The sequence below is a fragment of the Cimex lectularius genome, unplaced genomic scaffold (assembly GCF_000648675.2).
Source record: "Cimex lectularius strain Harlan isolate CLEC.00 unplaced genomic scaffold, Clec_2.1 scaffold211, whole genome shotgun sequence".
Classification (NCBI taxonomy): domain Eukaryota; kingdom Metazoa; phylum Arthropoda; class Insecta; order Hemiptera; family Cimicidae; genus Cimex; species Cimex lectularius.
Window position 1 is genome coordinate 260166 of NW_019392909.1, and position 16036 is coordinate 276201.

The following is a 16036-nucleotide window of genomic DNA, read 5'->3' on the forward strand; positions in this document are numbered from 1 at the left end:
GAGAGAGAGAGAGAGAGAGAGAGAGAGAGAGAGAGAGAGAGAGAGAGAGAGAGAGTGTGCGAGAGAGAGGGAGAGAGGGAGAGGGGGCGAGAGAGAGAGAGAGAGAGAGAGAGAGAGAGAGAGAGAGAGAGTGTGAGAGAGAGAGTGAGTGAGAGAAAGAATTAAATAAGATTAATGAAAGCAAAAGAAAATGAATGCATTTAAATTATTATAAATTAATCTGGTAATGGAGTTATAATATTTAAATGTTTTGTTCGTGGCTAGGGGTTTATCTAACGCAAATAATACTGAGTGCAATTATATTTTTAGCAACTTTTTTTGTTATCAATACAAGAAAACAGTACAAAAACCATTTTAACTAAACTAATCATTTTAAATTAAAATCAGTTTTATTCCATACATTGACCTAACCCTCTGGCAAACTTTTTGTATGTAACTTGCCACATCATGGCTTATAAGAATTAAAATTTTAACACCAGTTAATACTGTTTCAGTCGCAGTAGTAGTGGCGTTTTTCATCTGCTGGGCCCCATTTCACGCCCAGAGGCTGGTTGCTATCTACTTCTCAAGCAGCGAAGAAAACTGGCCAACTTCAGAGCTAGTCATGGACGTATACTCGGTCGTCACGTACATTTCCGGCATCCTGTACTACCTGTCTACAACCATCAACCCGATCCTTTACCACATAATGTCCCTGAAGTTTCGGGAGGCCTTCAAAGTGAGTATCTGACCATTTCTCAACATAGACTCATCCGAGTCCAGGCACACGACCATCGTCATCAATAACGAAATACGTTTGTAGTACGACGTTTCCGATTTTTTCTAATATTTTTTTCTTTTAAAAGGCCTTATGTGCGCAGGTTCGCTTGACTCTATTTGTATAAAGTAAATTACGACCGTTGTAACGTGATAAAAACACTTAACTTTTAAAAAATGACTGACAACTTTAAAATAGTTTAACAATTTCGTCTGATCTTGCTGATTACTTTAGTGTGATATAATGTCGTTCGTTTTAGGAAAAAATTAAGGACTTTTTCTCTTTCTCTAGTTAGCGAATCGAACTTTTCCTTGATCATTGCGTACGGAGACGAGCTTGCTTCATTTTAAGCAGTCATAAACATTTGAATATTGCAAATTTATTCAAATAGTTTACACAAGATGTTACTAGTTTAAATGCATCCTTCTCATTAAATCTTCTATCCACCTATAACTGTGCAAAGAAATTAATCCTTCTTTGGCGTTATTTAATTTTAACACCATAATGGGAGGGAGTCTGGGCTTTGCTTCCTTGGTAGGTAATTCCTTCTCCTTGGAAACCGTTTTTCACATTATATTGCAATGCACATGGAATATTCTATGGAAGTTAAGTCAGTTTTATTTGGGGAATGTTGTCTTAAGTCAGGATCTTCTAATTAAATATCTGAATGACGTATTTGATCCATGAATGGAGGTAAAGATTTGAATTGGTCAGTCAATACGATACGAACTACATTTGTGGTTTGCACTCCAAAGTCAGTCTCATCTTTGTATTTTTTGATTTATTTTATTTACTTACTATTGTGTACTTTCTATTGCTTTATTTGCACGTACCTACAAGCTTTTTTTAACTAATTATTTTTGCTTTCTTTTACATATTTTTTAAATTCTGCAAATAAAGTATCTATCTCCAAATAGTTTAATATAGTCTGAATGGACTAGGAATTGGCAATATTTTTTTAATATCTTTTATATAATATATTTTTTAAAATAAATATCAGCAAAAATTAGGCTTTAATAGGCAATATTTGAGTAGGCTACAAAATAATGTTAACATGTTTACCATAAAAATATTATTTTTTAAATTAAATATAAACACAGTACGTATAAAATGCCCATTATGCTCGTCCGATTCGACGTGTTGATTGTTATTTACGCTGTGATAATATTATGGTACATTCTAAAATCAGCGAGACCAGACGAACCGTATACTACATAAATGTCTTATGTAACTATTTAGCTTTAAGCCAAACCATTTCTAAAAGATTGTAACATTTGTTTTTTAGAATTTTGTCGAGGATATTCTTAAAATCTAGTTTCAACATTTTGCCTTCTCTAGTCAGTAAATGTTTCGACTGCAAGACTTTATTTTATATTTGAATAAAAAATGATATTATATATTTGAAATACATACTGTATATTCTGATATTTTTTAAAGCTGTTACTGTTGAAACCTAATTAGTCAGAGAATAGCTCCTTGGTGTAGCCTTTATTATAAAAAAAGAGATATAATTAAAATTAAACTTCGTGTACAGATATTTTGATGAACTGAATCACTATTTAAAAACTATACTGTTATCGTATATTTGTTATTGTTATTTAGATTTATATTTTTATTTTTTGTTAACAAAGTCATAACAAGATAATATCGCCAAACTCCAAAAGAGGTTTTGTCAGGCAGTTTTTCTTCATTTCTTAATTCAATTGGAAAATGAGAATTGTAGAACGACAGTCACTTTGTTTGACAGGATAAAAAATCCATTATACTTTTCCCATTCACTTTAGAACTTATGCACCCACTAAAGTTTGAACCGGTTTTATTAAACTAATACATTGAACAGCATTACTAAAGAATTTTAACATAGAAGAAAATGAGGTTTATTGTGTAACATTTTCATGCAGAAACTTGCGTTGATACTCAATATTGTTTGAAATGTTTTATTCGTTTTAACTCGTTTGCATTGTAAGCAATAACACCATAAAACAAAACTATAGGATGGTAGAATAATTAAAATTGAAAAGTTGTAAATAACGGTATAATAATATTAAATTATGGATATTTAACCAATAAAATGCATACAGAGTTTATTCGATATAGTGTGAAAGGAGAAATCTTCTAGCACCTGGGGTCACTCGATGTAGTTCGTTTTGTAAGTACTAGTGCTTTTAAAGTTATGTTTTTTTCACTGACTCTCCTCACATGCAATATTAGGTTTGTATTTCTGTACACCTAGTAAATGAATTAAACCTCAACCTTGCGACAGACGGTTTTAATGCAGCCGGTGAAGTGGAAGTCGTGGGCTTTCAATAATCGACATCAACAATGGTACTATTTATGCCAATTGATCCCTTATATCAGTTGACATTCTAGCTGTATACAGCTAACACTGCCTTTGATACTCGTCGAACAAACAGTGTTTTTTTTTAATCACCCTAGAACAACATCTACCTAGAACTACAAAATTAGGCTTTCCGCCCACTAGGGACGACGTATTATTCTCTTGTCTTTTCCATAGGACTGTATTTTCGGTCTGTCCGTCTTGTATGATACTCGGATTGGTCCGTTAACTCAGTTGTTAGGTTATGATAGCGATTTTTGTTTTTGATACCAAACTGTCTTCAACAATAATGAAGTCATCTACTCCCTCCAAAACTTTGTTTTTTCTTTATCTTGGAAAAAAGCTACTCTGCACCCCATCGGCAAAACTCCAACCCAACGTCCGTTCACTATTTCTGACCCATATCGATCCAATCTAACCTGACCAAACCCCTTGAAATGTTCAATGCCACATCACCAATTATCTAGAAAATTTCCATCTTCTTAACACCCTCGAATCCCGATTCCGAAATTGTTACTCCATCCAATCCGCCTTATTTAACATTACCAGTGACCTACACACCGTAATAGACAAAAATTCACCATATAATTCTCCTTGACTTTGACAAAACATTCAATTCCATCGATCATACATCAGTCATATCCAAATTGAATCCTTTTCCTTTTTCACTGCCATCCGATGGGTCTACTCTTTCCTTACCTGCAGTTTCCAAGCAGTGACTTTTCTATTGGCTACATATCCTCCTTTCTTCCCATATCTTCAGGTGTTCCTCAAGGTTTTACCATTTCGCCTCTTGTCTTTAGCAATTACATGAATGATCTCTCTGACTCCATTGGGAACTGCGATTACAATCTATATGCAATATTTCTAAATTTATAAGTCCTTCTATCCCTCCGATCTAACATTTGGCTATCCCCAAAATTCCGGAAGATTTGAATTCTATAAACAAACCATAGAATTAAATGCTAGAAAGTCCAAAGCCATTGCTATAGGATCTTGTAGACTCCTCAAATCCCTCCCTCCATCCCACTAAACATCATTGTTTTACATGACATTTTTCCTATTGATGTAGGGCTAGAGTCCACTAGGTAAAAAGGAAGAATTTGTTATGAAAATATACTTTGGCACGAAAGGCATGTTTTTGAAAGCTCTCCCGCGTCATTCTTGCCGGCACAACCTTTTGTCCTAAAATGTTAAAAATACTCTTTTCATAAATCAAGATTTTTTTAGTTGTAAAAGTTATATTTTGTTTTTGGTCCTGCAACCATCCAAAATAATTGACAAGTCGGTTGAATTTTATTTTTAACAAATTATAGCAAACACTTTAACCAAATAAGATGGTAAACCAAAATAGATAAATAAAACAATAAACCAAGAAATTAAAAACAATTCAGGTAAATACATGTTTAGTATGTTACAGTTAACAAAGATCAATATTTTATATCTCAAGCCAATCGAGGACAAATATTGATACCATAAATATCAATATCTTACAGTTTTCTTCCTGATTGCTATTATATATAAAACATTTTATATGTATATAATTTGTAGAATTATATTATAAAATGTAATCCACCGTTTAATGGTTAGACAACTTCAGGTAACAAAACGTATTTACCGATAAAATAACAATATCGATTCATGATCATCATTCACCCAAATAAAATCTTCCAAAATATTTTGATAAACATATATTTAAAATATCAATTTTTTTTTCAAGCACCCCTGCTTGTAACTATTTAGTTTGCAAGCATTACACGTTGTTTTAGGAATTTAAAAAAATGGCTTGCCAAATTGATTTGAATTTCTAAATTTATTTGTAATACTGGGTATTACTTACAACAAAAATTTTTTTACAATGTAATCTACCACAATTAAAATTTAATTCGATTTAAAATAAAATAATTTTCGGTCGATTTAACAAAAAAATCTCTAAAATAGTTATAGGCTTCAAAGACTGGACGACCACTGGATTAATATTAATGTCAAAATACTCTAAAATTCCATTTACTTCTACAATATTAAAGTTTGTATAAAATTTTTCTACAATCAAATTTACATTCTATTTTTCAAAACAAATTATGCAAATTATTTAAAAACACTAAATTTTAACTTAGACAAATTTAAATAATCAGATTGTATGAGTTTGAAATGACATAAAATAAGATATAACATATAAACATTCTTGTCTTTTAGTAAATACGTTTTTCATACGAGGATATAAAAGCTAATGAAATTTTATTTTATTTTTGAAAGGAATGTTATCGGTAAAAAATATCGGGTAACATCCTGTACATCAAGTAATTTTAATTAAAGACCTGCTTTTTTTCGTCGGGTAAAAACCAGAATTTTAAGGAGAACAAAGCTTTTCACGTTTGGACCAAACAAAGAAAAAATCCAATTTCACCATTCGATTGCTTGCCTGGAATTAAAAGTTCATTAAACTGTAGCTTTTATTACAAAAAATTTTATTTTTAAGAAGAAACGCGAATATAAGGAGAATGTTTAGTACAAAATGTATTATTGTTTGGTGGTATCTGGTTTTCTAATTAAAACGGATTTTGTCAAGACTGAAAAAATTTAATTTCAATTTAGTAATGCAAAGGCATTCTTAAATGATAAACGTCAAAGAAAAATCCATTCTTTGTTTAAATAAATAAAGGTACATAATCCATTGAAAAAATGCAAACATTCGGAAAAATAAAGAAAAAATGCTCAATAAGATTGAAATCAAATACAATGTTCAAAGAACACCTCTTCAGCCCAACGCAGTCGTGCAATGCGTTTTTCTCACCTGAACTAGCCTGATTATGAAAACATGTTTCTGCAACAATGAAATTTTTTAATAAAACAGATTTGTTGGTAAACGTTAAATGAAAACGTTAGGCTATGTCGTCATAACTCTGGAAAATCTTAATTTTCTTTGAATATTTGATTTTGCTGAAAATATTCAAAATATTTATTTTCACCAGCATGAAGTTTAGATGAGATTGTAGAGATCTATATCGGGTCGTAGCACCAGCACATAATTACCATTAATAAATTAAGTAAAATAATAAAAGATACATAGGCACATCCGAATAAACATACAATGCGCACATCAATGGAAATCAATGAATTTTCATTTCATTACCATTGCTGAAATCTTATAATTTTTCCTTTTTGAAGGTGGGATAATAGGTCATCTCAAACCTAGGTAGAAAAAATCATAAGATTAACTGTTGAGGTCGAATATAAGAAAACATTGCTAAAATCCTTATATTGGGTTGTCCGGAAAATAATGCAGGATTTTGGTATTAAACAAAAAAAAAGAAACTAGTTACTTTAAAGCAATGTTCTTTAATCAAAATAATTTCCCATACTCTCAATACATTTCTCCCAACGTGTTGGTANTGTTGACATTCATACAAATGAGTAATCCTGTAAACGTAAACAGAATATTTTATATAGATTTTTTTTAATGAAAACTTAAAATCCTGCATTATTTTCCGGACAACCCAATAAAAATATATTATAAATAATAATAACTTTTTTTTACAATGGATACCAGGAACTGGAAGAGTTCCCTCCTGAGCACCGTGGCCCCCAACTTATGTGTTAGGATAATCAACAAAATATTGCTTTTTATTGGCAATTATTAATACAAATGACACAGAAAAGAAAATTTTGTTACTTTGAGTGCTAAATGAAAAATAATTTTTTAATAGAGACAAATGACTGAGAAATGGTAAGAAATTTGGCCTAGATGGGATATAGCATGCTCAAATAAGAACAAAATGATTTTTTTTAAAGGAACCGGATTGGTCAACTAAGAATTATAAACAAATAAGTATGATTTTTATAAATAGTAATAATTTGCGAGTTAGGATAATAAATAAAATATTTGCGTTTTATTGGCAAAGATTAATATAAACGATACTGAAAGGAAAATTTATTTACTTTGAGTGCTAAATGTAAAATAATTTCTTGCTAATAGAGTCAAATGACCGAGAAATGGTAAGAAATTTGGCCTAGGTGGAATATAGCATGCTCAAATAAGAATAAAATGAAAATTTGTTTTTTAAAAAAGGATCCGGTTGGTCAACTAAGGATTATTAAATACAAATGATACTGGAAGGAAAATTTGATTACTTTGAGTGCTAAATGTAACATAATTTCTTGATAATAGAGTCAAATGAGCGAGAAATGGTAAGAAATTTGGCCTAGGTGGAATATAGCAGGCTCAAAAAAGAATAAAATGAAAATTTGTTTTTTAAAAAAGGAACCGGTTGGTCAACTAAGGATTATTAAATACAAATGATACAGAAAGGAAAATTTGATTACTTTGAGTGCTAAATGTAACATAATTTCTTGATAATAGAGGCAATTGACCAAAAAATGGTACGAAATTTGGCCTAGGTGGGATATAGCAGGCACAAATAAGAATACAATGAATTAAATTCACTAATTTCGTGGTCCACTTGACCATTTAATATCTTTCAATTAATTAAGGTTTTTAATTGAGATTAAAAAGTCAGTGTCACGAGTGGGATTCGAACCCTCGATCTTCGGCTAGATACGCCGCTGCTCTACAACTTGAGCTCTCTTGATCTCGATCGAATCGGACACTAACTTCCCATCTCAACCCCACCTTTTGAATTTCCCATCCTTTTTGCCATTTTTCAAACTGACACTGACTTTTTAATCTCAACTAAAAACCTCAATTAATTGAAATAAAATGTTTTTTTTTTTTTTTTTTTTTTTAAGCAACCGGAAGGCAAGTAACGATTGAAAAACGAATAAGTACCATTTTTTCCACATATGTGCACTTTTCACAGAATCTTATTAACATAAATGAGTTTTTTATTTACGCAAAAATATAGTGTGAATTTAAAATGTAAGCATTATAACATTGAAATAAATAATTTTGAAAAATACATACATTCACATTCATCATAAACGTACAACAAATGTTAATTAAATGTAAGCAAGAGTTTTCCAATATCAAAGGGCACCAGGCCAATTTTTCCATTGCGAACTCGGCCTACAGTCAAGGTAGCGAAAACCTTAAAATAAATAATTTCCATTTTTTTATTTGATGTAGGACATTAATTATCGCAACCTATGAGAGTAGTATTTGCTATTAAATATTAACACTCCTTTGTAATTACTGAAATGGCATTTTGCCTTTGATGTAAGTTTCGTTTGCTAAAACTAAACATGAGTTATTTGTCAAATACGATGGAATAGTTGTCGAAATATTGTGAAATGAAGAAGTTTTCCAAAATCGGTATATTTTGTGTACGAATTGCTTTAAACTGGCCTTAAGAAGTCAACATAGTAAGAAGTCGATGGTCGTGTTCTATTCTTAATTACTAACTTAACGGAACAAATTTTTTTCCGGTTAGTCGAGCAATTTTTCTCCTGAATTGTTGAGAAAAATAATCGTGTTTCTTGGAGTTCATCTCGGTGCAGTCCAACCAATATTAAACTCTTTCTTTTTCCAAAACACACAAAAAAAAAAAAAAAAAAAAAAAAAAAAAAAAAAAAAAAAAAAAAAAAAAAAAAACGAATATTTAAATATATGAAATTTTGCATGAAACTATTGCCGACTGAAGGCGACTAGTCTGCCCTTTGTTGCAGGGGACGGTCGCGAAGTGCTGCTGGTCAAAGAGTCGGACAAGGTCCTACCTGATGCTCTCGAGGGGAAGAACCGAGCTGGATTCGGGACGGAGCGTAACCGATTCGGCATCCGCGCAAGCTGCCAATCACCAACTGGAGAGGAAGCCGAGCGACTTCTGCCGTACTTGCCCGTACGACATATCCAACTCATCCCTGCGGGACGTTGACGGTGTCGCCCTCCAGGACGAGCTGACCACTTACATGATGGAGCTCGCGAAAAGGCAGCGCTCCTGAGGGATCTCACAAGTCCCCGGCCGCTCCCGGTCGTGACGGGTGCCTTCAAGGACTTCGCTGCTTTAAGGGCAACGTCGAAATTCGACTCGGCGTCAAGTGTGAGCATGATGCATGTAATGATGTTCATGGAGAGAAAATACAGCCCTTTGAGGATATGTTTAGCGGCCATTTTTGAACATGGCGCGCTTCAATCGTCACTAACGTTTACCGGCTTGTTGCCCGGATTACGGTTCTCTGCTTCGTGAATTCCAAAATAATTACTATAATTAAATGTCAAATCATCAAAATTAAAATGATAAGAAGAAACTTTTAAGAATCTTTTCTTCGATGAAAAAAAACTTTCTCTTCAATGATTAACGTAAACCAAATAATTGAAATGTAAATATAAAGACCGTAAAGTCAACAAAGCTCAAATTTAATCAGTATTCTCTCCAATTTAACAAAAAATCCATTTTTGAATCAATACAAGAAAATCTAAAAATATTATTTTACGAAAAACAAGATTTGAAATCAACAAAGCTCAAGGTTTAAACTTTTTCACCTCAATGAAAAATAAATGTGCTAATTAATCTTAAAACGTTAAAAAATGTATTACCAATCAAAAAATCAATAAAACCAACATGCAATGACAATTAAGCAAATAAGAAACAGTAAATTCACAGAAATAAAATTTTAAACAATATTCTCAGAATAATTAAGAAATAACGTCAATAAAGCTTGAATTTCAACATTTTTCACTCAATGAAAACATTTCATATCTGTCCTAATTAACCGTAAAACGTTAAAGAATTTATTACGTACCAATCAATCAATAAAAGCAACATGCAATGACAATTAAGTAAATAAAACCAGTAAATTCAACAAAAATAAAATTTTAAACAATATTCTCAGAATAATTTAGAAATAACGTCAATAAAGCTCGAAGTTCAACATTTTTCACTCCAATGAAAAGAGTTTATACTTGTCTTAAAAAACCGTAAAACGTTAAAGAATTTATTACGTACCAATCAGTCAATAAAACCAACTTTCAATGACAATTGAGTAAATAAAACCAGTAAATTCAACAAAAATAAAATTTTAAACAATATTCTCAGAAAAATTCAGAAAAAAAGGCAATAAAGTTTAAATTTCAACATTTTTCACTCCAATGAAAACCTTTCATATCTGTGCTAATTAACCGTAAAACGTTAACGAATTTATTAGAAATTCAACAAAAATAAAATTTTAAACAATATTCTGTGCAATGTAGGCAATCTATTTCTGCACTGATCAATAAAGATCTTTAAAAATTACTTTACAAGAAACAAGAAATGATGTCAATAAAGCTAGGAGTTCAACGTTTTTCACTTTAATGAAAACATTGTACATTTCATTTTTCTGCTGATTAACCATAAAACGTTAAACAATTATCAGTTATGAATGCAACGGGACATGCTCATTAAAGCACCAACATAAAACATTCCTTTGCTTCCAATCAAGATAAAAATAAATTAATTAATGATGAAAATAACAAACATGCAAATACCATACAAAGGAAACTCGAATGTATTCAACGACGTCATAATTTTGTATTTTCTCTACAACAGTTTTCCTAGTATAACTATGTTCCTACATGACATTTAATTGATATAATTATAGTTTTACCTTACAATTATAATTTGAGTAATTATTAATAATTATTCTTTATATCTAATTATTATTAATAATATAAATTGACGCAAATAATTTTAATGTTTTTTCCACCAATAAATGTACCTTTTAAATTTCAATATTATTTAAGGAAATTTTATAAATAATTGTCAAAAAATGAAACCACGTTTGGTACAAAACCTGACCAAAAAGTAGAAGCTTTTGTATTTCCAGAAGAAATAAAAATTTATATTTAATCGTTAGCGTACAGTGTCCATAAATAACATAACGCGACATTTTAACCACCCTTCTTACGCTGGGCTAAGACTCTTCCTCGACATTCAATTAATCTGTTAATCCGTTTACAATAATTCAAAACCAATAAAGATAAATGTCCTTAATTACCAGCTGCTAAATCTAAATATAATAGTTCAAGATTGATTCCAATAAGCCGAAATTTCAGGAAATCAGTCTAATTGTAATTCCTTGATTAGCAAGTTATCCGTTAAGGCACACCCCATCACTACTTCGATAATTAAGTTTGAACAGTGAACTTCCCGTGTAGTCGATATTTCCAAAACGACGCCAGTGTGAGCTATACCGTATACTGCTGTATACTGTTGTTCATCTTGGGGAAATTCAATCCGAAAAAAAGTTTGTTTGCTCTGACACTTAAGATTTCAATTTACCTGAAGATTTTTGTAATTTAATTTCTTTCGATTTTTTTAGTACACAGGATTAAAAGTTCGATCAATCGGGTTGAATTAAGTTTGGGAAGTTAAACGATATTTTTGCAGATTGCTTCACCGTATATTTTGTAAGGTATTCACAATAAAACCAACTAAATTTATTTCGTTTAAACGCATATACGAAATTTGTTTTTCTTTAAGATCAATTCCTAATTACGGTTGTTCAAATACATGCATATAATCTAAATAACAACCAACTTCTTTAAAGAGTATCTTAATCTCAGAGATTTCATAATAATTTGAAAATAATAAAGGAACAAACAAAATGATCAGGAGTCACAACGATCCGACAATTTGATTTTTTTTTTTTTTTTAAGCATTTGTTCCTATCGTTTGAGGGTGGGTTTTACTTGCTGATTAAGATATATAACCGACAACGTGATAATCGAATCCTGATTAGACGACATTTGAAAATATGGCAAAAAGAAGGAATATTTCATGCAGTTGTAGGTTGCGGTGAGGAGTTGGTGTCCGATGGGATCGAAGTCACGATAGCTCAAGTGGTAGCTGGTGTCTCTAATTTTTCTTTTCGACCAAAACCCTTAAATAAAAAGAATAATTGATTAAAAAAATATATTTGAATGTCTAGTTTAATTTTAAACTTATCTTTAGGTTTCAGCAATAAACACTACGTTCTTCCATTTTGATGGGTTTTTCTGTATTATTGTTTTTAAATTGAAGCACAAAAAGAATCTTTAGTTTAATAGTTGGTCTGAAAGTCCATGAACTCATGTTTAACTGGGTCATCGTGAAGTTTAATAGTTTGACAGCTTCTGAATTGTAGTATATTTGGTCGTTTTCTAGTTTAAATAATAGAAACTGCTTACCTTCAGCAGTTCAATTTGTCTAAAGCAATACTTTAAATATTTGGTATTGTTATCCAAACAAGTTCCAAATTTTTAATTAGAAAACAAACAAAAAAAACATAAATAGAATGCGAGGAATAAAACAAGGCATATGGTTAAAAAAAGTATGTCCGAGACTACATAAAACACTTTGAGTTTGGAGTGCAGAAGTATTTTTGGATTTAATAAAATATTCTGCCAAGAAAAAATCGTTGCAGGACTTTGCTTTACTTTTCTTGTCTTCTATTTCCTTGCCTTCAAAAAATATTTTTCATTTTTTCTACTGATGGATTGCCTCGAGTAGCTTTATAAAATCGATTCGTAAAAAAGAATAATTTCAATACAAACATATCAATACAAATTTAATCTCTTTGAATATAAAAAAATTTCTTGGTAACTGGAAGTGCTTTCGGTTTGAATGATTGTGATTTTGTGTCGTCCGATTATCCATTTAGTTTTCATAATATTTACACAAAAAAAGTGTCGTCACTTGAAACTTTTTTTCTATATTTTAAAATTTTTCACATACGAATAAATATGTATAATGTAAATATGAATAATCTATTTAGTTTAGTCCAAGAATGGATAAACCGTTAAAAATACGAAATGCATTTAATAATTGTCCTCCTCAACTATAAAAGCAATGTTTTGCAATAAAGTTTTCGTTCAAAAGTTCCAAAACCTCATTTTCTTAAATATAAGTTCTAGGCTACACATTACTTAATGTTCAATGTTTACGTTTATTGAAAGTTTGACTGGGTAATACTGCTAATAGCAATATTAATCATATTCCAATTTTACCATCTTTTATTGCTGTTATTGGTATTACTCAAATTTTAATAGTAATTATTGTATCATTGGTACTGTAAGTCCAACGTAAATCTATTACTAATTTTATTATGTTACAACTCAACGACATAAAGGATTCTGCAATTTAAACTAATTATTTATTTACAAATAAATTTATTCAGCATCCGACTTACTGACGAAGTAAGTGAACTGAAAAATAAATATATTGTGTCAAGAGATTATATACCGAAAAAATATATTTTAGAACATTAATTTACATTACTAAGATTAGACAATAAAATTAATGTAAACTATGCTTTTTTTAAATTTTATTGTTGATTTTGGTCGTGGAAATGCATAAATCCACTTATAATTTTAATTCGCCGATAACATTTCAAAAATAATCTACTTTTAATTTAAAATAAAACCTTTCAATAAATGTTTTGAAATGGAGCCAAAATTCGGCGATTCTTCAATACTGGGCGCACCTGACACGGTGTTTACATTTCCCATGAGGTGATGCTGAAGAAAAAATACATTGTAAGGCGGTGCAAAAATGTGGGTATTAAAACAACACTTATTGGACTATGGACCCATCTGTAAAAATTTAAACTGCCAAAAAATTACAGCAATTGCTGAATGGATTACATAAAGAACTCATTATGATGAAGCACACCCTGGGATAGAAGCAGGCCTGCCAAAAAACGTCTCGCCTAAACTTACTAGAGATTATCGGTCACTATCTCAAGTTATTTGTGTCCAATATACAGAAATATTAAGAAATTAATTTTATTTTTATAACATTATATTTATTTTTTCATAAACAAACTATAAAGAGAATTTAAGAACGTGGGATACTGGTCGTCAAGAACACTGATAGTTAAAGTGTCAACGTCAATTTTATAGAGAGGATAGAAAAACTCTTCGTTAGCATGAAACACAAAATTATTAGTGAATAGAGCGATAATCCAGCGGAATCGATCCGTGCAAAGTCAATGACTTTTTTGCGATTTTAGCATCACATTGCAATCAGAGTAATGTGAATCTGAAATTAACTGTGACACACATAAAAGAAAATAATTTAGAAAGTATATATCTCTGAGGGGAACAAGATATGAATATTTTTTCTGATGGGAGAAAGATTAAAAGCTATGTTTCGCATACATGGTTTTTCGCATTTATAGGCTAAATGTCAACTAAAAATAGCTATGTCGTTGGTTGCAATGAATGTCGTAAAAAAATCCGATGTTCTTTGCCATTGATTATTATTATTACTGTCATTTATCACTTTAAAATTTGATATATATCACTTTTTCCAAAATATAACCGTTATAGTCTTTCCGCTATTGGCATTTTATTTGTTGAATTTACATAAATGTCTGGGACTTTTTATACTTAAACCTTTATTTGGAGATTGTTGTATATTGTTTTCTAATTCTAAACTTATCTTATTAATACTAAAATTTACAAGAATATTGTAAATAGAAAGAAAACTTCCTCAAGTGTTTATTGTGATTTCTTTTTAACTAGATTTATAAGTAGATTAAAAATATATTGCTGACCTTGAGCTTATGGATCAAAGCCGAACTGATACATTAGATTTAAGGATAAAACCATCGTTGCGACCAAATTACGCTTAACAGGGTCGAATTTATTTTTCAGAAGAGAAATTATTTTAAATCTAATAACTCTGTGCACTTGTAAATAACTTTAATTTAATGGTTGTGCGAATTGCAAGTTTTGTCTTAATTGAGGTGATCAACCAATTTTACTAAAAGGAAGTCGGCTGTGTTTTTTAGAGGATTCATTACGATGTAACATAGCCCGTAAGTTCGTTTTTGGAAAAAATTAAGTACCAAGAGTGATTGCTCATGTCTGTACAAATGAGAATGAGAAGACAAAATTTAAGCTTTCATTACAATCCAAGTATATTTGTTTACATGTTGAATAGCAGTAATTTTATTATTTTTTATCTTAGAAATAGATTTTTGTACATAAAATTAAACATGTCTGCTAATCATTCATTGTTAAAAAAACCTTGTTTGTTTGTTTTTTAAATAAATGTTAAATGTTTTTACTTTCTAGAATATAAGGTATTTTTACTTGAAAGAAATATTTATTTAATAATAGACTAGTGTAAATGATATTGTATTTTATTAACGTTGTTGATGTTCAATTTTATAAAAAAAGAAAACCTATCTTTGAAATCTACTGAACTATTAATCAAGTACAAAATATAATTGATGTTTAAATGTATGCTGTAAAGGAAAAGACTTGTATTTTAAATTAAAGATGGTGTACACCACAAGGAATTTGTTTTTGTTTTCTTTATAATCTCCTCGTTTTCATTTGCAATTTTATGGAAAAAATCTGTGGAAGTAATAAGAAGAAATCATAGCTTCCTGTCTATTGGTAAGTATAAAGGTGTTTTGAAGGTCTCATGTCACTATTAGAATTTGTTGAAGTCATGAGGAGCGGTCAAGAATCAGGAAGTTTAGAGAACTCCTAGTTCACTTTTTTGGGGACTTTTCGACCTTTATCGGATCATCTTCGGGGCATAAACTGTTGTGCCATTCTTGTGGTGTCATAATGATTTTGTGTGAAAGTGTTGTGGGTTGTGTGTTGGCTTTGAAACGTTCACAAAAAAATGAAAATGGTGATTTTCTAAACTTCCTCATTCTTGACTGTTCCTCACGACTTCAAAAAATTATTTAACAATAGGTCACTAAAGGCGGCGAATGCCGGGACGTTCCACCCTCCGGATCGGACCATCGCGATCAGGCCCCCTGACGCTAAACACGCAGTAAAAAATATGATAAAAGAATGATGGCAGCGTCAGTGGGCGGGGTCGTCGGACCCAAGAGCACGACCGGTAGATGGTCCTCTACCAGTGAGCCTGAGGAGGAGACAAGAGATCGTCCTCACCCGACTGAGGATTGGCCATACGCGGTTGATACACGACCCTTACGGCAGCGAGTTTCAGGATCTCCTTGTAATTTTTTTTTACTATTACTATTATTTTAATAAAAGGAAA

General features: G+C 30.9%; 1 protein-coding gene across 2 annotated transcripts in view; it reads left to right on the top strand.

Annotated features, from left to right (window-relative positions):
• LOC106665072 (pyrokinin-1 receptor-like) overlaps positions 1 to 10672 on the top strand; it is a 130046-nt gene extending 119374 nt beyond the window's left edge. Inside the window, exons 5-6 of one of the 2 annotated variants that reach the window (XM_014391251.2) lie at positions 495 to 718; positions 8718 to 10672. In XM_014391251.2, coding sequence (XP_014246737.1) covers positions 495 to 718; positions 8718 to 8990 — 497 coding nt within the window. In that variant the 3' untranslated portion in view covers positions 8991 to 10672. Of the gene's footprint in view, positions 1 to 494; positions 719 to 8700 lie in introns of both variants that reach the window. The other variant, XM_014391252.2, reaches the window with a different exon arrangement.
• The last annotated feature ends 5364 nt before the right edge of the window (positions 10673 to 16036 follow it).